The sequence below is a fragment of the Gymnodraco acuticeps genome, unplaced genomic scaffold (assembly GCF_902827175.1).
Source record: "Gymnodraco acuticeps unplaced genomic scaffold, fGymAcu1.1, whole genome shotgun sequence".
Lineage (NCBI taxonomy): Eukaryota > Metazoa > Chordata > Actinopteri > Perciformes > Bathydraconidae > Gymnodraco > Gymnodraco acuticeps.
In genome coordinates this window covers 1448672-1470321 of record NW_022991435.1, presented here as the reverse complement: position 1 = coordinate 1470321, position 21650 = coordinate 1448672, and the positions used below count along the sequence as shown (strand labels likewise).

Below are 21650 nucleotides of genomic sequence, written 5' to 3'. Positions count from 1 at the left end.
AAATGGAAAATAACCTTTATATTATTTTTCTCATTGTTTTTTAACTTTACACTATTAGTTTTTTTTTCAGTTATTTTTAATTGATATACGCTTACACCCTAAAAAGAGTATTCATTTAAATTTGATTTTTTGAATACATCTCTCCTTCTTTTTTGCTGGTTCTCACACAGCATGAAGGTGTAGGGCTGTCAGGTCGTAAAACTGATAAGAGTAAATTATGGCCCAGTGCTTTCTGCCATTAGAGGCCAACTGAGTAAGAGGAGAAACAATCACCTTGCTGTGTATAGAAATTACAGAGCAATATGGAATACACGACCCTCTTGAGAAAACCCTTGGGGAAGTTTTTATTTTAACTGAAACAACTTTTTATGAATCAGAGAAATGATTTAAACTTGATTTTAGCTATATTTTTGAGATTAATACCTCAGCAATCTACCAAGAGGATTTGAACCTGCCTAGCGGGGAAACTTCAGTCACAGTGCCTCAAGTGAAGCTAAGTAGACTCCTGGACCCAGGAAACCTGTGCAGAAGGACCGGAAGGGGCAAGCGGTGAAAAGGAGGAGACTAGTAAGAGAAAAGAGCGATCTGATTCAGAGGTCTCCCCGGGTGCCCAAGCCAAAAAGATGTCCTTGCTGTCAATAGACATTCCAGAGGAACATGGAGTACCAGACCCCTTGGAAGGATTCCTGGGGGAAATTGTTTCAATTGAAACAATTATTAATGGATCAGCGGCTGAGTCACCTATGACCCCGCCAGAGAAGGAGGATGATTCTTCCAGCTCTGTGGGACAGGCTGCATCTCTACCCGCTGAGCCACTCAGATCGCAGTGGATTTCCCAGGAAAGGATGATGACTACCTGATAACTGCATGGTCAGATATCAGACGCCAGGTAGCAGCAACCCTACCTACCCCCTGCCACTGGTCCACTTCACCATCTCCAACCCGGCGACTTCGTGCTGGTCAAGGACTTCCGGAGAAAGAGCTGGAAATCCAACCGTTGGCAAGGTCCCTACCAGGTGCTCCTCATCACCCAGACAGCGGTCAAGGTCACCGAGAGAGCCACGTGGGTCCACGCCAGCCACTGCAAGGTCGTAGTCACAGGCCAGGAGAGACGGTAGAAACAGACGACAACAAGTGATGTGTCCTAGTCACCAACGAAAGACGACAACAAGTACCACCAGCACCAGACTGGCACCACATACACCTAATCTCACACTGCACACACAGGATGTCATGAGCGAGGGCCAGCTAAGCTGTTTCATATGCCTCTGGTTCCTCGTTTGTGCTATCATTGTGTGGGGACTCATTGACCTTGTTACAAAGTCATGAGCGATTATTTACGAGGTCTAAAAAATCCATAACAACTGTCGACCGAGTTATCTGGTTTTTCGTTTGGAGATGTCGTCCAGCGAAAAACTGCAACCCCTCCATGGTCAGGGTCAAGGATATACATCAGAGAGCAACATGGATTTAGGAGTCTACAACAGATGGGCCCCTCGCCCAAGGACATTCCTGTACAGTACTATGTTTTCGGTGTTTTTTCACACCAGGTTCATCAAAGGGTCGTCCTGATTACACATACTGAAGAACTTTTCATGATATTGATGCGTGGAGTTTTACGGATGTAATATGTATGTGTTTTTACGATTTTATCTGTTGCCAGTTTGATAAACTTTGCGTTTGAAAAGAGGGTGTTGAGATCTTCATATGAAGTGAATACTTAAAACGAAAGTTAATTGAGATCATGGTATGAAGTGAATACTTAAAAAACGAAAGTTAATTATAAATCATACATGATCAATCATATTCTTGTATAAACCCATAATGAGAATGCTTCTTGACGGTTTTTGAATATGTATCTATGTTAACAAATTTTTCTGTTGCTATTTGAGAACTTTGCGTTTTGAAAAGAGGGTGTTGTGAGTTTTCATAGTATGTTTAATACTTAAAAACGAAAGTTAGTTATAATCAAATATAATCAATTATATTCTTGTATAACTCACAATGAAAATGCTTCATATTTTAGGTTTTCTATAGTTACAGTATAAACAAAACAAAGTGGGTTGTTTAGGTTGAGTTTTCTTCCTCTCCTCTGGCAGCAGTCCACAGGGAGGGGGGGCTTCACACTAAGGGGAGAAACATTAGAGGCCAAAGAGAGTTCATGTCCTTTTTACCTCATATGAAAGGGTGTCTTATCCCATAACAGCTGTGGAACATGTTGGGACATGTTCAGCCTTGTACATTATGCGCATGCGCGGTTTTCAACTGAATTGGGTGTAAGAGGAGGAGTTTGTTTTTTTGGGTTTAGGATCCAGTTTTTTTAGCATAAAGAGACTGGTTTTTTGAGAGAGAGCGCGAGAGAGGGGGGGTGACCCCTGGTAGACTCTCTCCGGGTAGGCTGTGTGCTTCAGAGCTGGGTTAATAGCTCTCGGTAAGGTCCTTCTAGACGGGGTAAATATCTCTCGAATTTATTGGTTGTTGGCTGAGTGGAATGATTTGATGAGAGAAAGTGTGTGAACCTTTATAAATACCGCGACCTGTGGGGAAAATCTGGTCCCCCGAATTTTGCGGATAGGAATGTGTTTTTGAAAGGTTAATCCGCCGTCTGTGTCGGAAAAAGTGTTTGAAAATTATAAATACCGCGACCTGTAAGGACCTTCCTTCGAACTCTTGGCGGACAGGAATGGGTTTTTGAGTGTTAATCCGCCGTCTGTGTCGGAAAAAGTGTATGAAAACTGAAGTGAATAAATGGGTGAATGAAAAGTTGAATGCGCTTTTTATTGTCACCGGTCTTTTTACGAGGAAATACCTCTAAATTCTATCGGGAGAATTTTAAAATGTCACAACTGAAATGGGCAGTTGAAATTAAAACATTTTGGTAATAAATGTAAGACTGTGAATTAAAGTTTCATTTGAACATGATCACAGCACGGTTTTTTTGTTAGGATGATTATAATGTTGTAAAGAGAGAAGGTAAAAACCCTGTATTAGTTTGGACCTATTTTTCTTCAAATAAACTGAATCCCACCTGTTGGATTGGGATCCTTTAAAAGACACCTGTGCTCTCCTCTCCTGCGTCAAAGGTAAGATTGCACCCTGCCACACACACTTAGGTAGGAGCACACTCCATTTACTGATATCAAAATCCTTCGGGATCGCTTAAACAGATTAAAAAAGAGTTGTCTGAATTGAAACAGCAGTTAATTGAAACCTTGGTTCTTCGGGGGGGTTAGGAAGAGGTGAGATCTTGCTGACGTTGGTGGATCTGAGCCAAGCAGCAACCTTACATAGACTCAATAATCTTCGGAAAGGTCAATTAGGAGGTCAGAGTAATTTACCGGAATAAATTATCAGGACCTCTCAAAACTCTAAACACCTGTCACTCAGAATTCTTGTGTGCTCGCGAGAAGATTCTGGGAACAGATCCTCTGACGACACCGGCTGATATAGCCGGTGTCACGTGGGTCACAGGTGACTTTGTTGTTATTGGTACTCGAGCTGCGCATGCGCGCGATGGACATATCCAGTGCTAAAGCACCGCCTCTGGCGGTCATCCGGGACTCATAGAACCGTAGTTACAGCCGTAACTATCGTTCCCTGTCGTTAGTTTCCCTGGTGTGTCTGATTACCCGATTGTGTTCACCTGTGGCCCCTGTGTTTTCTCCTCCCTCCTCACCTGTGTCTTGTTTGTGTGATTAGTCTTGTGTGTATTTAAGTTCTGGTTTTTCTGTCTGTCTTTGTCAGTTCGTCTTGTGTAATGACTTGGTCAGCGGTGAGTGTTCTGTTCTGTCGCTGATTATTGTCTAGCCTTGAAATAAAGGAGTTATTTTGGTCACTTAATCTGCATTTGGGTCCTGCTTCCTACACACACCGTAATATTACGAACCGACCTACGATATGGGCCCAGCAGATTCGTTTGAGCAGGAACTAGTGGATTATACCGTTTCTTTGTCTGACTATGCTCATCGATGGATAGGAGCGGTCAGGGTTCAGCAGCGAGATGCTGCTCTGGCAGATGCAGTCCACCTTACGCTGAGGAATCAAGATTTGGTCAAATTCTTACCGGCCTGGCTTTTGGATTACCTCACGGTTTGTTTTCCCGATCCTGATCCAGATTCCCTTTTTGATACCACACGCATCGGTGTGGTCCGTCTGGCGTCAGCCCCTGCTTCTCACCCAGTGTTTGCTACAGTCCAGGAGCCATTCGCTGGTACTCGTCTGGCCTTTGGAGGTCCACGGAGCCTCCAAACGGCTCCTAAGAGGAGTCGCAAGGCCAGGTTAGCAGCACGAGCCCAAAAGGCCATGGTTCCAGAACCAGTTCAGCCCCCAGCAGCCATGGTTACAGCCCCAGTACAGGCCCCAGCAGCCATGGTTTCAGCTCCCGTTCTGGCCCCAGCAGCCATGGTTCCGGCCCCAGTTCTGACCCCAGCAGCCATGGTTCCGGACCCAGTTCCGGCCCCACCGGCCATGTTTCCGGCCATGGTTCCAGACCTAGTACAGGCCCCAGCAGCCATGGTTTCAGCCCCAGTTCTGGCCCCAGCAGCCATGGTCCCGGCCCCAGTCCCGGCCCCAGCAGCCATGGTTCCAGACCCAGTCCCGGCCCCAGCTGCCATAGTCCCTTCTCTAGTCCCTTCCCTAGTCCCTCCTCAGGTCACTTTCCTAGTCCCTTCTCTAGTCCCTTCTCCAGTCCCACCTCTAGTCACTTCTCTAGTCACTTCTCAAGTACCAACTCTAGTCCCATCTCAAGTCCCTTCTCTAGTCCCTACTCAATTCCTTTCCCAAGTCCTTTCTCAAGTCCTTTCTCAAGTCCCTCCTCTAGTCACTTCCCTAGTCCCTTCTCCAGTCCCTCCTTTAGTCACCTCTCTAGTCCCCTCTCTAGTCCCTCCTCTAGTCCCTTCCCTAGTCCCTCCTCAGGTCACTTTCCTAGTCACTTCTCTAGTCCCTTCTCTAGTCCCTACTCAATTCCTTTCTCAAGTCCTTTCTCAAGTCCCTCCTCTAGTCACTTCCCTAGTCCCTTCTCCAGTCCCCCCTTTAGTCACCTCTCTAGTCCCCTCTCTAGTCCCTCCTCTGGTCCCTTCCCGAGCCCCTTCTCTAGTCCCTTCTCTAGTCCCTTCTCTAGTCCCACCTCTAGTCCCACCTCGAGTTCCCTCTCGAGTCCCCTCTCCAGTTCCCTCTCAGGTCTCCTCTCGAGTCCCATCTCGAATCCCCTTTCGAGATCCCTCTCAAGTCACCTCTCAAGTCAACTCTCAAGTCAACTCTCGAGGTCCCTCTCAAGCCCTCTCTCCAGTCACCTCTCGAGTCTCTTCTCGAGTCCCCTCTCAAGTCACCTCTCAAGTCCCCTCTCGAGTCACCTCTCGAGTTCCATCTCTAGTCCCTTCTCAAGTCCCTCCTCTAGTCACTTCTCTAGTCCCCTCTCTGGTCCCTTCCCGAGTCCCTCCTCTAGTCCCTCCTCTAGTCCCTTCTCTAGTCCCATCTCTAGTCCCTACTCAAGTCCCTCCTCTAGTCAATTCCCTACTCCCATCTCTAGTTCCTCCTCTAGTCACTTCTCGAGTCCCCTCTCCAGTTCCCTCTCGAGTCCCCTCTCCAGTTCCCTCTCGAGTTCCCTCTCGAGTTCCCTCTCGAGTTCCCTCCTCTAGTCCCTCCTCTAGTCCCTCCTATAGTCCCTCCTCTAGTCCCCTCTCTAATCCCTCCTCAAGTCCCCTCTCTAGTTCCCCTCTCGAGTCCCCTCTCGAGTTCCCTTCTCTAGTTCCTCCTTTAGTCCCTCCTCTAGTCTCTCCTCTAGTGCCCTCTGGAGTCCCCTCTCTAGTTCCCCTCTCGAGTCTCCTCTCGAGTCCCCTCTCGAGTCACGTCTCAAGTCCCTACCCAATGTCCTGGTCCGTTGGAGGTTCCGCTGGGGGTCCTGCCAACTCCATGTCCTGTCCCGTTGGAGGCCCCGTCGACTACTCCTCTGCCGGGGGTCCTACCAATCGTATGTCTGTCCCGTCGTCTACTCTCCTGCCGGGGGTCCTGCCAGCTCCTTGTCCTGTCTCGTTGGAGGTCCCGCCGACTACTCTACTGCCGGGGGTCCTGCCAACCCTATGTCCTGTCCCGTTGGAGTTCCCGCCGTCTACTCTCCTGCCGGGGGTCCTGCCAACCCTTTGTCCTGTCTCGTTGGAGGTCCCGCCGTCTACTCTCCTGCCGGGGGTCCTGCCAATCCTATGTCCTGTGCCGTCGGAGGCCCCGCAGACTACTCTTCTGCCGGGGGTCCTGCCAACCCTTTGTCCTGTCTCGTTGGAGGTCCCGCCGTCTACTCTCCTGCCGGGGGTCCTGCCAACCCTGTGTCCTGTGCCGTTGGAGGCCCTGCCGACTACTCTCCTGCCAGGGGTCCTGCCAACCCTGTGTCCTGTCCCGTTGGAGGCCCCGCCGACTACTCTCCTGCCGGGAGTCCTGCCAACCCTTTGTCCTGTCTCGTTGGAGGTCCCGCCGTCTACTCTCCTGCCGGGGGTCCTGCCAATCCTATGTCCTGTTCCGTTGGAGGCCCCGCCAACTACTCTCCTGCCGGGGGTCCTGCCAACCCTGTGTCCTGTGCCGTTGGAGGCCCGGCCGACTACTCTTCTATCGGGGGTCATGCCAACCCCATGTCCTGTTTCGTTGGAGGCCTCGACATCACATGTCTCACTGGGGGTCCTGCCTACTCCTGGTCCTCTTCCGTGGGGGATCCTGCCCAAGCCTGTCCCACCGGCTCCGGTTCTTGTCCGGCCGACACCGGGTCCTGCCCGGCCTCCGGAGCTGTCCCGTCAGCGCTTTCCTGCCCGGCCTCCGGAGCTGTCTGGTCTTCGCCCTCGAGCCCGGCCCCCTGAGAGCCGCGGTCTTCGCCCTCGATCCCGGCCCTCTGTGAGCCGCGGTCTTCGCCCGCGATCCCGGCCCCCTGACTCTTCCTGCCGCTGCCCTCGCCCTCGGGCCCGGCCCCCTGACTCTTCCTGCCGCTGCCCTCGTCCTCGAGCCCGGCCCCCTGACTCTTCCTGCCGCTGCCTTCGCCCTCATGCTCGGCCGCCCGAGTCCCCCACCTTAGACTCTGCCTTGCCCCCGGGCCGTCCGCCCGAATCCCCCTTTTTGAACTCTGCCTTGCCCCCGGAACGTCCGCCCGAGATCCCTTCCTGGTCCTCTGCTGTGCCCCTGGGCGGTCTGCTCAGTCCCGTCCTCCTGACCCCCTCCACCCACCCTGGTGGCCTAGTGATACGACCCTTGGGTCCTGCTTCCTACACACACCGTAACACATATATTTATAACTCACCTTTTGTTCTTCCATTTGCAATATGGTTTCCTCTTGGACTAGGGTGACCAGACGTCCCCGTTTTCCGGGGACAGTCCCCGTTTGTATTGGCCTGTCCCCGGTTGAAACTGTCCCCGGAAATGTCCGTTTTTTAATATACGTTAAAAACACATAGCAAGGTGAAATAAAACGTTTCATGTCAGGAAACACTGGGTAAACAGACTGCGGTCACGCCAGCCCCCACTTCGGAAAACACACTCAAGCTAGCCCGCACGTTGTATTGCGATGCGCGAATATCCTATGCATTACGGTTGAGGCCTGTAAAAACTGCCTTCAAAATAAATGCGTTTACTCGGTCAATAACAAATATACCTAAAAAACACACCAAACATATTCATATATACTGGAGCTTAAATTAAGAAATATGTACTATATAAAGTGCTCAATAATAATTTAAAACAAACTATGTATAACTACCACATTATAACTGAGTGAATGTAAAATGTAAGTATACAGTTATGAAGACATATCTGACATTTCCACTGGGTGACTAATTTCAATTGATGTTGACACCATCTCACAACACTCCTAAAATAACATTACTTTCTGAAGCACAATTTAAAATGTATGCTGTTTAAAATCTCAAATTAGATCTATTGTCCATCTATATTTTGATTATTATTTCATGGAAACTGTCCATAATCAAAGAGTCATTCGAATTCAATAAAATAATTATTTCACTTCCTTCTGTTTTTGTACAAGAATAAATTAAAAACTGTCAAATTATCAAAGACTTATTTCAGTCCAGGGTGATAGCAGGACACCCCATCTAGTCACTCAGAGAGAATCAGGACAATCTGATGTAGAGTTTCAAAATAAAAGACCTTTGGAGTCTCATATATTAGCTATCATCCCTCTGTTTTTAGATAAGAATAAAACAAACTATCCAGTATCAAATACTTATTTCACTCCAGGGTGATAGCAGGACACCCCATCCAATCACTCAGAGAGAATCTGGACAATCTGATGTACAGTTTAAAAAATAAAAGACCTTTGAAGTCTCATATATGAGCTATCGTCCTTCTGTTTGTATCCAACAGTTCAAATGTTCGAATTACATTGAACCAGAATTGTCCCCCTTTTTTCTTTAACAGTGAAGAAAATTGGATATGTTAATGATATATTGACAGCAAAACTCAAAATGTCCCCGGTTTTAATTTTGAAAATCTGGTCACCTTATCTTGGACCCCTCTGGCGCGCAGAAATTCACTCACGTCCTCCATTGTTGCCTACTGCAAGTCTCTCACTGAAGCTGGTTCTCTACAGTTACCGGTATTTCTGACTTTAAAGTCATAATTCTGAGATTAAAGTCATAATTCTGACTTTTTGTAATCCTCCCAAAAAAAATGTGCCCCTAATCCTCTTCAGTAAATTTGAAGTCACAGAAGAAAAATAAGTGTTGTGGCTTGTATTTAAAAAAAAAATACATTTCCCATTACAACTGCAACTTGGTTATTACATCCTCTCAAATCAGTCATTACAACTTCACGAATCTGCTCTGTGGCAGTATACATCGACGAATCTGCGGCCTTGACTTTTGCTACACTTCTTGCGATGAATGTGTTGCTAAAGTAATTTTCACCTGTAGATGTGGGGAGGGAGGGGGGTTGGAGCGAAGGGGCGGAGCTATCAAAATGACGAGGCGCAAACTCTGGTCAGTCACACATGTTGCCCCTTTCAAACCAAAGCCTGAAAAGCACTGGGTTTTCCTGTTCACACCGCAGCGGAGCCGCCTCTAATGCCCCTTTCACACCAACGCGGTTCCAGGGCCGGTTCGGAGCCAGAGCCTGAAAAGCACTGTTTTTTCCTGTTCACACCGCAGCCTCTAAGCTCCGGAATCCGGTTAGTTTCAAGCACCAAAAAATTGTCGGTCTAGATACAAGAACCGCATACGTCACGCTTATGTCGGAGGGGGGCGAGATTAACCTGAGCTCACAGTTAAAGGTGAGTACGGCAAATAAAAGTTGTAACAAGCAGTAGCGCTGAGCAAAGTGACTAGAACGCAACCACACACTTTATAAAGTCAGGCAACACTAACCAGGCTTCGTGTGATTCTGTTTATTTGTGCCTTACTTTGACCATCCGTTCGCTGTCATTGATCATTGTGGAGAGCAGGCAGATGTTTTGTATTATAGCAGCTATCGGATGGAATCAATACATGGGCTGCACAGGTTGCCATGTCCGACTATCACAAGTGGAATCATAATGAAAAATACGCCGGTAAAATGTGCCTGTAGAAAACGGCTGTAGAAAAACACTTGCCCATGTAGATCACAAAAGGACAAATGATGGTGCCTATGCGTCCAGCTGTGGATGCTACCCCTAAGCCCATGTTTCTGACCACGGTGGGGATCAGCTCAGTGAAGATCACAAAGATGATGCAGTAAGCAGAAGACACACCGACCTTTCCCACTAAGGCAAACACCTGGAACATGACATGCATGTCTGAAAAAACAAACAAGTTATTAGACAGAGCGTATACAATTTTACACAGGCATGTGTCTTTTAGTATTTCCAGAGATGCCCGATTCAGTCAATATTGTACTATGAGTGTACAGACCTTCCGGAACTAGCTTGATAACCAGGAGCATGATGCCACAGAACATCATTGCCGAGCAGATGAATGTGGGTCGTTGCACACGATTAACCAGCATCCAAGTGACTACATACACCACAATGTCAATGACTGCTGAAATGAAGCAGGTGAGGTAGACATTTCCATTTAGGTTACTGGTATTGAGAGAGAGCCCATAGAAAACCATGGAGGTAGCAGTCCTGCAGAAATACAACAACAACAAAAAGTTTGAATTAAGGTGATGTTGCATACATTAATACAGGGATCTCAAACGTGCTTTTACTTTAACTGTGTTTTATTGTTTATTGTGCCCGGCTCAGGCTGACAACAAGTTCCTTTTTACAATTCAAAGTTGTTTACTATTTATAATTGAATATTCAATAAATGTATGAATGTAGAAATTAAGTCACGTTACCATATGAGAACACTCAGAATTGTGATGTTCCTCATGTTAGGGGTTCGTATCAGGTCCAGATAAGTGTATGTCTGCCTCTCTTCACCTGTGTTTTGCTGAATTAGACATAGATAAAAGAAGCTGAATAGTGACATTGCATACAGTGCAATGTAAAGCTTGTCAACGTTTTGGCCATATTTATGCTTGATCACAATCAATTCCACAGCATGAATAGTAAACATGGAATAAGTACCATCAGCTCCAAGCACTCGTCAGCCCTGAATATGACCTCAGGAGCCTGGACTTGGTTCCTCTTGGCAGCAGCGCGTATGATAAGTTCAGCCTCCTCAACTCGACCTTTCTGTAAAAGCCAGCGGGGAGACTCAGGAATCACCCTGCACAGACAGACAAAAGGTAATGTATCTACAGTTTAACAATTAAAGACTTCAATTTTATAGCAAATTCCATCTAATTTCATTTGGAAAGGCATGGAATATATTTAATAAAATCAAAACATCACACATTGCAGAGAACACATATCATTTAAAACAGTCCGAAGTGTGAGACAAGTGGTTTAAAGACTTTTTATTCTAACTTTTGATGAATGAGTTTCATTTGTTTGTCAATGATATTTATCAGCCAACATTCATCAGACTTACCACCATGTTGGTATAAATAGGAGGCCAGGGATGGCAGAAGCAACCAGCAGCATCCTCCAGCCGCGGACAAGGTAGGCAAACAGCGGCAGCAATGCATATCCCACACCAAACCCCACACTGTGGCCGAGCAGAGCGTAGCTCATCCTGGCAGTCGGGCTCAGCATCTCAGACCCTGAGCATCGGAGCATTGTATTAAGATTAGAGAAAACACATGTTCTCACAAGAAACTGTGAGGACTGTCTGCTTCCCTACTGAATAATCAATTAATGCTTCCTTCAACGACATTTACACAAGAAAATGAGCAATTTAAAATGGGAAAACTAAAAGTATACAAGCAAGCCTCATCTTGTCACAGACAGATATTGAAGAAGAGACAGAGACAGGGACTCTTTGAGAATGATCCGTTTCGTTAGTACCTGTACTATGTCACGACAATAAAGTTTAATCTGAATCTGAATGATAGAAGTGCTTTTGCTGTCTCACCCAGAATGAGTGACGCAATGTAATTGGAGATCTGGCCAAGTCCTCTTAGAAAGTTGAGGATACAGAACATGAGCCAGCTGACGGAGGTGGCCTGGATCAGAGGAGTGAATGTTTGTAGGGCCAAGGTAAAGAAAAACACTGGCTTTCTGCCAAACCTGTGAGACAACAAAGCACGGAAACAGGAATTAAACGCTATGCAAACTGTGAGTGTATACACTATCACACTGTTTGACTTCTGATTGGAAGAGCTTATGTTGTCTTTCTCTCAGTCCATCAGGTATTGTGTCTGTTTTTTCTTCTTCTACTTACACACAGATCAATCAAAAATAAAAAGAATAATTTACATTATTAGATCTAAAATTAACATTATTGCCGATTAATCAATAACCTTTATAATTGATTCACGATTAAACATTTTCAACAAGGATTTGCTGTTTTATCTGATACATAACACTAATTGTATATCTGTGGGTATGGACTGTTGTTCAGATAGAACATGCAAACTAAATGATTAAAGTGTGCTTAGTTATAAATATCATCAGATGATTATCAGTAAATAATCGTCAGATTCAATAATAGAAATAATCATTATCTGAAGCCGTAATTATAATCAAATATTCTGTATATAAAAATGTAACTGTAAAATTAGCAAAGTCTAATATTTAATTTTTTTAAGTTTTGTTGCATGGAAATGAAAGATCATTTTACACTGAGACAATATAAATATTTAAAAAATTGCAATTCTTCTTCTTACAGAACAGGACTTACCGGTCTGAGAAGTGACCACTAACAAATGATCCAATCAGGACCCCTACAAAGAATAAGGAGGTGGTAAAAGGAACCATCCATGCATTGTGACAAACCAGATCCCACTGTAATAAACGAAAGAAAGCATCAGATTTCATCAAGACACATTTCAGAGAAATCTGATATTGAAGTCAATTCTAACGTATAAACTAATGCTAACAAAGTATTACAAAAGGAAGTTTCAACTGACCTCAAACTGTCAGAAATAGGCCTGTAACTTAAGATAATTAATCTATACAATTTCATAAATTAGTGAAAAATGTCCATCCCCTATCCTAAATGATATATATATATATATATATATATATATATATAATGCAGTACTGTACTAGTCTACACAGTATTTATCAATCTACATTTGGTCCACATTGACCAATCACAATACTTGATTGACAAAGTAAAACAAATGTGTTATGTCTATACTTTATTCAATTTTAGAAATATTTTAATGCCTAATCAATCCTGTAACACAAGTTAAATTAATAAAGCGGCGCGTGAGGCTCAGGTTTGGGAAGGCTAACTTGTTTTACCTGACGCTGCCCGCCTCCGGCGTCTATAGATAAGAGATCAACTCACTCTGACCAATCAGAGCTCAGTGTGCGGAGTTTAAATCTATCAAGTCATATTACAGGATAAAGGAAATACAGTTTAAACTGCCGTATGCAGGGAAGACGACGATGTGTCGCGCACTTATCATTCATATCGCATCAATCACGTCATCGTTCATATAATATCATAATATATCATATTTCCTTATCTGAGTCAGCGTGCAAAACAGTGTCACATACTGTAGGCAAAAGTATTATTTTAAGCAACACATTAAGTTGACGAAACTGGGGGTGTTGGTGGAGCCTCACAGCGGCAAAACCGTGCCACACTAATTGCAGCGCATAGGTGCGCCGCATTTGTGTCTCCCTCCGCAAGATGAGGCCCCCTTCGCGAGGTGAGGCCCCACGCAGTCTTGACTGACAGCCTAGGGCACGGCAGAGGACCAGGAAGGGGTCTCGGGCAGACGGCCCGGGGGCAAGGCAGAGTTCGAGGAAGGGGTCTCGGGCGGACGGCCCGGGGGAAAGGCAGAGTTCGAGGAGGGGGTCTCGGGCGGACGGCCCGGGGGCAAGGCAGAGTCCAAAAAGGGGCGAAGACCACAGCGGGCGAACCCAGGGGACGGGAAAGTCAGGGGGCCGGGCTCGAGGACGAAGACCGCGGCAGGAAGAGTCAGGGAGCCAGGTCCAAGGGCGAGGACCGCGGCCGGGAAAGTCAGGGGGGCCGGGCTCGAGGGCGAAAAGGGCGGCACTCAGAGGGCCGGGCTCGAGTGCGAAGTCCGGACAGCTCCGGAGGCCGGGCAGGAGCCGGTGTCGTCCGGACAGGATCCGGAGCCGGTGGCACAGGTGTCGGCAAGATCCCCCACGGAAGAGGACACAGGGCCGGCAGGACCCCCGGCAGGAGAGTAGTCGGCGGGGCCTCCAACGGCACAGGACACAGGGTTGGCAGGACCCCCGGCAGAAGAGTAGTCTGCGGGACCTCCAACGGCACAGTACACAGGTTTGGCAGGAACCCCCGGCAGAATAGCAGTCGGCGGGGCCTCCAACGGCACAGGACACAGGGTTGGCAGGACCCCCGGCAGAAGAGTAGTCGGCGGGGCCTCCAACGGCACAGGACACAGGGTTGGCAGGACCCCCGGCAGAAGAGTAGTCGGCGGGGCCTCCAACGGCACAGGACACAGGGTTGGCAGGACCCCCGGCAGAAGAGTAGTCGGCGGGGCCTCCAACGGCACAGGACACAGGGTTGGCAGGACCCCCGGCAGAAGAGTAGTCGGCGGGGCCTCCAACGGCACAGGCCATAGGATTGGCAGGACCCCCGGCAGAAGAGTAGTCTTCGGGACCCCCAACGGGACAGGACATGGAGTTGGCAGGACCCCCAGCGGAACCTCCAACGGCACTTGAGTAGGGACTTGCGTGGGGACTCGAGAGAGGGCTTGAGAGGGAACTCGAGAGGAAACTTGAGAGTTGACTTGAGAGGGATCTCGAGAGGGAACTTGAACGGAGACTCGAGAGGAGACTTGAGAAGGAACTTGAGCTGTGACTTGAGAGGGGACTCGAGAGGTGGCTTGAGAGGTAACTCGAGAGGAGACTCGAGAGAGGGCTTGAGAGGGAACCCGAGAAGGAACTCGACAGGGGACTCGAGAGAAGACTCGAGAAGAGACTCGAGAGGGGACTCGAGAAGAGACCCGAGAGGGGACCTGAGAGGGAACTCGAGAGGGGACCAGAGAGGGAACTCGAGAGGGGACCAGAGAGGGAACTCGAGAGAGCACTCGAGAGGAGACTTGAGAAGGAACTTGTGTCGGTCGGTACACCGACAGGACACAGGGAGCTGGCGTAGGCTTGAGAGCCAACAGGAGACGGGGTGTTGGAGTTGGCCGGTACGCCGACAGACTCGGGGAGCTGGTGTCAGTTGGAGAGCCAGTCCTGGAGCCGAAACTGGAGTCGGGACCATGGCTACTGGGGCCGGTACTGAAGCCGGAACCATGGCTGCTGGGGCCGGAACTGGGGCCGGAACCATGGCTGCTGGGCCCGGTACTGGGGCCGGAACCATGGCTGCTGGCGCCAGGACTGGGGCTGTAACCATGGCTGCTTGGCCCGGTACTGGGGCCGGAACCATGGTTGCTGGGGCCAGGACTGGGGCTGGAACCATGGCTGTGTGGGCCTGTTCTGTAGCCGGAACCATGGCTGCCGGGCACGGAACCGGAACACGGAACCATGGCTGTGTGGGATGGTACTGGAGCACGGAACCATGGCTGTGTGGGCCGACACTGGAGCATGGAACCATGGCTGCTGGGGCCGGAACCAGGGCCGGAACCAGGGCCGGAACCAGGGCCGCTGGGATCAGAACTGGGACCGGAATCATGGCTCTTGGGGCTGCTAGCCTGGCCTTGCGACTCCTTCACTTAGAAGCCGCCTGAAGGCTCCGTGCAAAAGCCAGACGAGTTCCAGAAAACGACTCCAGGATAGGAGCAGGAACTGGGGCAGAAGCACGGGTTGACTCCAGACGGAAACCACCGAGGCGTATGGTGCCAGGATGGGAATTGGGAGACAGGGAGCTAGCATGCCTGGGGCTAGCAGGCCGGGAATCACACACCGAGAGGATATTCGAAATCCAGCCAGGTAAGAATTTCACCAAACCTGGTTTCTCCATAGCCATCTGGCGCGCCTCTGACAACACAGCCTCTCGCTGCTGAACTCCGGACGCTCTCTTCCATCGATCCGAGCAGTTAGCCAAAAAAAAGGAAAAATCCAATAATTCCAGCTCGAACTGATCTGCTGGGCCCATTTCACGGTTGGTTCGTTCTGATACGCGGAGTGAAGCAGATAGGACCCAAACGCAGATAACACTGATAATACCTTTATTTCAAGGGCTCTTATCTAACATAACACATGGACAAACAAAACACTCCACGGTGAACTCAGTCACAAACAAAAGATGAACCAACACTGAACACAGGAAGAGACAAGACTAAATACAGGGAGGGGTAATCACAAGACGAGAAACAGCCGGGCAGGGGAGGAGAAACACAAGGGCCACAGGTGAACACAATCAGACAACAGACACACCAGGGAAACTAACGACAGGAGGAAAAACACAGGGAAAAGGACCAGACAATATACCAGGAGAAAAACGTGACAAGGAGAACAGCAAAACACCCAAACCTAGACATAAAAAACGTGACATGACATGAATATCATGACAAAAACCATGATAACTGTTGTGGAAATAATTATCATAAGACGCCAATTAGTAACATACAGGACAAACCTTGATGTCTGTTTACCTTCTTTAAGGACACAGGCGGCTTAGCCAATAATGTTATTGTTCCCATTCTGTGACCGGTCAATACTGGGATACAGATGGTCTGTGTTGTGGGTACACTGGGACACTTCCTTCTCTGTATTTGTGGACTCCAAGGTAAAATCTTCGAGGTCATAAGTGTCCGAGGCAAGTAGCTCTGTGTTCCCACACTGTTTAGGCTATCTCCTCAAAATATGTTGTTTACTCTCTGCGAAACCAGTTAGATGGGCTGGCAAGAGAGAGGCTCTCCAGAATTGACGTGGCAACTCTACCGTGAAGTCAGAACCTCTGACTCTTGGACTTGTGATGTGAATCCTCCGGCCGTTAACTCCAAATAAACCATCATGTGTTTGACATCAAAGCTACTGCTCTTCCCGTGTCTCCTTCCTGAGTCGGTGACTCCCACTGCATAGCTACACAGAAGTTTCCATTACAATAACCATGATAATATACTTTGAAAATATCCATCAGCTGATAATACTTTGGTACTTTTGTATCATTCTGAAATAGGTCATTGTGCAGAACGACTACTTTTTGTACTTTTAGTTCACTGCCAATACTTTTCTTTTACTTAAGTAACCTTTTGGAAATCTGCACTTTTACTTAGTGGAGAATAATAAGACATAGTATTTCTACTTTTAGGCTACTCAAGAAAAGGGTCTGAGTAGGCCAGGCATAATTCTTCCAACATTGCTATTTTGTCATAATTATCCGTTTTGCACATGTACCTCAGACACAATAGTGGCGGTGTATCTCTCGGTGCTGAAGACCCATCCGTCCAGACATGGCTCTGTATCATTGTGCTCCCCTGCCTCCGTGGAGCTCCGGTTCAGTGTGTATCTGGAGCAGCTGTTGGATCCGATCCAGATGCTCTGGTTGCGGAAGGAAACCTCCACATCTGTAGCGTTGCGCGTATAGTTTATCGATACTTTGCAGTGGTGCTCTGGTGTATCCGAGACGAAAACCACAATCATTCCGGTGTACCCACACATTATTGTGCTTAAACTAAGCAGAACGATCATTAGAATTTGAAAGGAACCGTAGTCGCCTAGAAACGCAGTAATTTCATCGAAGTCTTTCGTTTTTCTACTCGACATGACCGTAAATAGCCTGCTTGCACACCAGGATTGTGCGTGTTGGAGGTCGTGGAAGTTAAACCCCGATGCACATGCAGTAAAAAATAGCAGCACAGATACCCTAAAAGAAAATTGAAAAGCTATCCTTTATATATGCCTACACCTTAAATATATGCTTAAAGAATATAAAACCTGTTTCAAAAACAAGTCTGCTCCGGCTGTTTATGGAAGTCGTGTGTTGACAAGACCTGCTTGACAGGATATTCAAAGTGTAGCAGCACTGAAAAAAACGGGGAGTAACATTTACTTGTGTATAATGTAACGAGGGCAGGAGTTTTATCTGCTGCTTTAATGCTTCCACGATACTTTTTTTATTCAGATTTTTACATAAATGTAGTGGAGTAAACATACAAAAATACCTCAGTACCTCACAATTGTACTTAAATAGGCTACAGTAGCCTACTTTATGCATAGTTACTTAACACCACTGGATAACAGTTCTTATTATGAAGCCTATAGCCTACTAATAGTACAGCATGCAGTGAGTCCCAAACAGATGATAACAAATAATTAAAGTTCTCCCGGGGCTAGGGGAGTAGTTTAATTACAAGTTAAAAGAGGCAGAGCCGGACAAAACACTTGAAGTGGTAATATAAAAATAGATCAAGTTAATAGATGAGAAACAGCCCTAAGGTACCGACTTTAGTAATGTGTACACCCACCCCTAGATGGTGCAACAAAGCATGAAATAAAAGTGCCTCTTGATGTTTTTCTCAGGAACAATGTATTTCAATAATAATATTAATAATAAGACCATTTATGTGACTGATATTTTGTTATACATAACATTTTAGATGGTGTGTGTGTATATCCCAATTGTATTTATATATATATATATATATATATATATATATATATATATATATTCAGTGGTTATTCTCTTCCTTTGAAACCTAACTAATTAACTTATAATTCCCCCTGAAATATAAAAGTAAAACGTATACAGTAGATAGTAAATGAATGATGTAACATACTTACCTATCAACACTGACCAAAATATACATACAAAACTTTTAACTTAAACTTATCTCAAACTTTCAGTTAAAACAGGTTTGTTCCTAATGTAATTTTAAAATGTCGATGGGAATATTAGTGTTTTCCAATGATGAAATTGCAGAAATCTCTACCACTGATATTTCCCACATTTGACCCCTCACACACTTTAAAATTGTAGATTTTAGAAATAGCACTACCAAGCAAAGGGTTAACATATATTAAATCTAGCGTGAACTGTCCCTCAAACTATCCGAGGAACATCCCATCTCTGCTCAGTCGGTCCACAGTGACCCCTCTCCTCCTGAACGCTACACCTTGCCATTCTTTGGCTATCCCTGTTACCATAGAAACGCCGCTCCGGCCAGCGCGTGGCAATGCCCTCTGACCCCTGGAGAGGAGACCTTTGGCCTGCAGGTCATCAAACGGAGTCAGGGGGTCAGCTCTAGCTAGAGGACAGTAAAAGCACTTCACTGATTGGCTATCATTTGCCCTTTCCATACCCTCATCTATGTAATTGGCATATTGACCAAGCGGCCCTTTGCACATTGTTAGCATCACCTTATCCACTTTGCAAAGCCCCAAATGTAGGGTGGAGGGTGGAGATAATTATGTACCTGGTGATGTTTTGTAAAATGTAAAAAAAAAATGTTGAGTTGTTGCTTCCACCTCTAATACGAGTCATAGAGATCACCCGATTTCCGGACTTTTGAAATCCTGTGGACAACTTGGTGAACCTGACGTATGTTTTCTGGACAGCCACAGAAAGTAAGCTAGGGAAGGCATGGCCAGATAATCTATACTGCACTTTTCAACACAAGGGAAGTGCTTTACAAAAATGAAAAACATTAAGAGCATTAAAGGTCTCCTATTATGCTATTTTGAGGCATATATTATGGGTCTCAGATATGTAAAAATATATAAAAAACATGTCTATGATGATCATGCATTTTAGACATCCCTCATATCTAGGGATGGGTATCGTTTGAAATTTATCGATTCCGGTTCTGCTTATCGATTCCGGTTCTTATCGATTCCCCGTTTCGATTCCAAAATTGTAAAATAAAGAGGTCAAACGTTTAGATAACAAAAATATATTTATTCTTAAAAGCTTTAACTGAAATTGTTACTAAAAAATATACATGCAATACAAATGTATTGCACAATAGCTGTGCTTTATTTTAACTGAGCTATGCCTGTGGCAAGCTATTAACAGGCATTACACTTTGCCTTTTATTTTTATTTTTTAGTGTAGTGGAGCCTCACTTCAGAGTGTTTACCGCGACCTATCTTTGGTGTTATGAAGTGACTGAGCTCGTGAAATGTCTACGGGAGGGCGGGGGAGCATCGCTGCGGGGCAACTGTGGACCTCTGTCGCCTGTCAGCGCAATTTATATGATGCCGTTTAAAAAAATGAAGGGCGGTGCCGGCCGTCAGCGTACCGAGCCGGCCGTCAACGGCCCGCTGACGACCGGCCGTTCTGTGATTCTCCAGGTCCGCCCTGTATTCCACCGGGTCACCGCAGCACCGCGGTGCAGACGGACCCGCTGGAATACAGGGTCTACCGCGTTTAGGAACCGTTAAGCAGAACCGAAATTGTGTATTTTGTATGGGTACCCGGTACCCGGCATTTTCTTATCGGTTCTCATCTGGAACCGAGTTTCGGTTCCCAACCCTACTCATATCCCTCTGTTTCAGCCCTGTTAGAGAACTGCTGATCTGGTCCTTAGCTTGAAAAAAAGAGAGGAGGGGGAGATAATGCCTGCTCAGAATTCTACGAGATACTCAGCTAAATGCTGCCGTGATTAAACGCCATCATGTTCCAAACCACATCAAGGATTATTTCTGAAACAGTATGGAGCTCAAATGCTTTTTCTCTTGCAGGTTTACCACAAAGTGAGTTCCATTTTTTATTTCCCATGTTTACACATGCTCTGAGTGTTAGCATGCTTGCTAATGTAAACAAAGATCATATTACGTCCAAAACGGTCGGGCATTGTTTCTGATAGCAACGTTTCTGGTTGTGGGTCCGCATTTCCGACATTACGTCATATCGGACGCAAATCTGGATCAGCTCCGTTGTACCCCCGTTTTTTTAGATTTGGGTACAGAGGAAAAGAGAGAGGGTTTTGTTTTCTGACACTTTATGTGTTCCCTGACACACCGGGGACACATATTTATGTATAAAAGACATCGAATTATAGGTCCCCTTTAAGAAATAGTGCAACGGAATCACATTATAAAAAGGCATTTAAAAACAGTCATTAGAGTTGCAGCAGACCTGGAGATTTCTGGGTTCCAGATATTTGGGGCACAATAACTGAACGCTGCATCTCCATGTTTAGTAGTACGGTGGATGTTGCAGGAAACCCCTCCGTTCTTTTGGCCTGGCAAGATCCCAGCCCTCCTCTTCTCCTTCATGATGATCTATGCCTCCCAGGCCCATCACTTGTCAATATCTCTACATTCATTTGAAAGACTGCATGGCAGCAGAGATACTGGGGCTGGGGGAGGGGCTCTCTGAGCAGGTAGAGGAAAGCATGGAGGGGGAGTAGTGGAGACAAGGACATAAGAAGGAGATAGCCGGGCAGGAGGAGGATAGCGAGAGGAAAATGAGGAAATGGAAGCTGGATGAAGGATTAGTAGAGTCGAGCGTGGGTGAGAAAGAGAGGAGGCTGTGTTTTACCCATTAACCATTCTCCTACACGGCTTAACTCACATTTCAAAAGCCCTCTCCATGTGTCCAAATGAGCCCTGAAGTCAGCAGGATCCGTAATGATAATGGTTGTTTGAGAGCTGAGACCCGATGCGAGGAGAATCCATCATTCGGAATCAAATCACCAAAACTTCTGCAAAGAGAAAGCGGAGGACAGCTGCGATTCATTAGAGGAAAAGGGCCTTGTTTTTATTTCCATGGAGACATATCAGGCACCTGCACTGATTTCTGACTCCACTTTGGGGGGCTTGAACCTGTAGTTAAAGACTTCCGGTATATGGGAGCTGAAATGATGGCTTGTTCAATAACCGTCCATTTCTCTATTACTCTGACATCCGTCCTTTGGGCCCTCTGGTATTATCAAGGACCAAAGTGACCCTTCACCTCTCACCCCACAACTCTGACCCCACCCTGTGTTCACTGGGGAGCGACAAACCTTGTAACATCATGACCTCCTCCCTGGTGACACACGTACAAAGACACCTGCTTAGAAATGAAAGCACACTGTCACGCTTTGGTGTCGACTCATTTCATTAGCTAACTGTGTTGGGGTTTAAATAAATAATATATAAATAAATAATTTCTCCCAGTATTCATTTTTCAGTCTAATACCTGCTGCTGTGAGGAGACCAGAGTGACTTAAGGTTAATGGCCATGTTTGTCATCTTCAAAAAAAGTCTATATATTATCTTGCTGTTTAATTTACGAACAGAGATTATTCACTGACATGTT

General features: G+C 46.4%; 1 protein-coding gene across 2 annotated transcripts in view; it reads right to left on the bottom strand.

Annotated features, from left to right (window-relative positions):
• LOC117532710 (solute carrier family 22 member 5-like) overlaps positions 1 to 17398 on the bottom strand; it is a 39022-nt gene extending 21624 nt beyond the window's left edge. The window contains exons 1-8 of one of the 2 annotated variants that reach the window (XM_034196144.1): positions 16802 to 17398; positions 12192 to 12295; positions 11424 to 11578; positions 10941 to 11112; positions 10535 to 10676; positions 10303 to 10397; positions 9873 to 10087; positions 9575 to 9757 (exon numbers count right to left, since the gene is read on the bottom strand). In XM_034196144.1, the coding sequence (XP_034052035.1) occupies positions 9575 to 9757; positions 9873 to 10087; positions 10303 to 10397; positions 10535 to 10676; positions 10941 to 11112; positions 11424 to 11578; positions 12192 to 12295; positions 16802 to 17170 (1435 nt within the window). In that variant the 5' untranslated portion in view covers positions 17171 to 17398. The remainder of the gene's footprint in view (positions 1 to 9574; positions 9758 to 9872; positions 10088 to 10302; positions 10398 to 10534; positions 10677 to 10940; positions 11113 to 11423; positions 11579 to 12191; positions 12296 to 16801) is intronic. The other variant, XM_034196145.1, reaches the window with a different exon arrangement.
• Positions 17399 to 21650: the final 4252 nt, after the last annotated feature.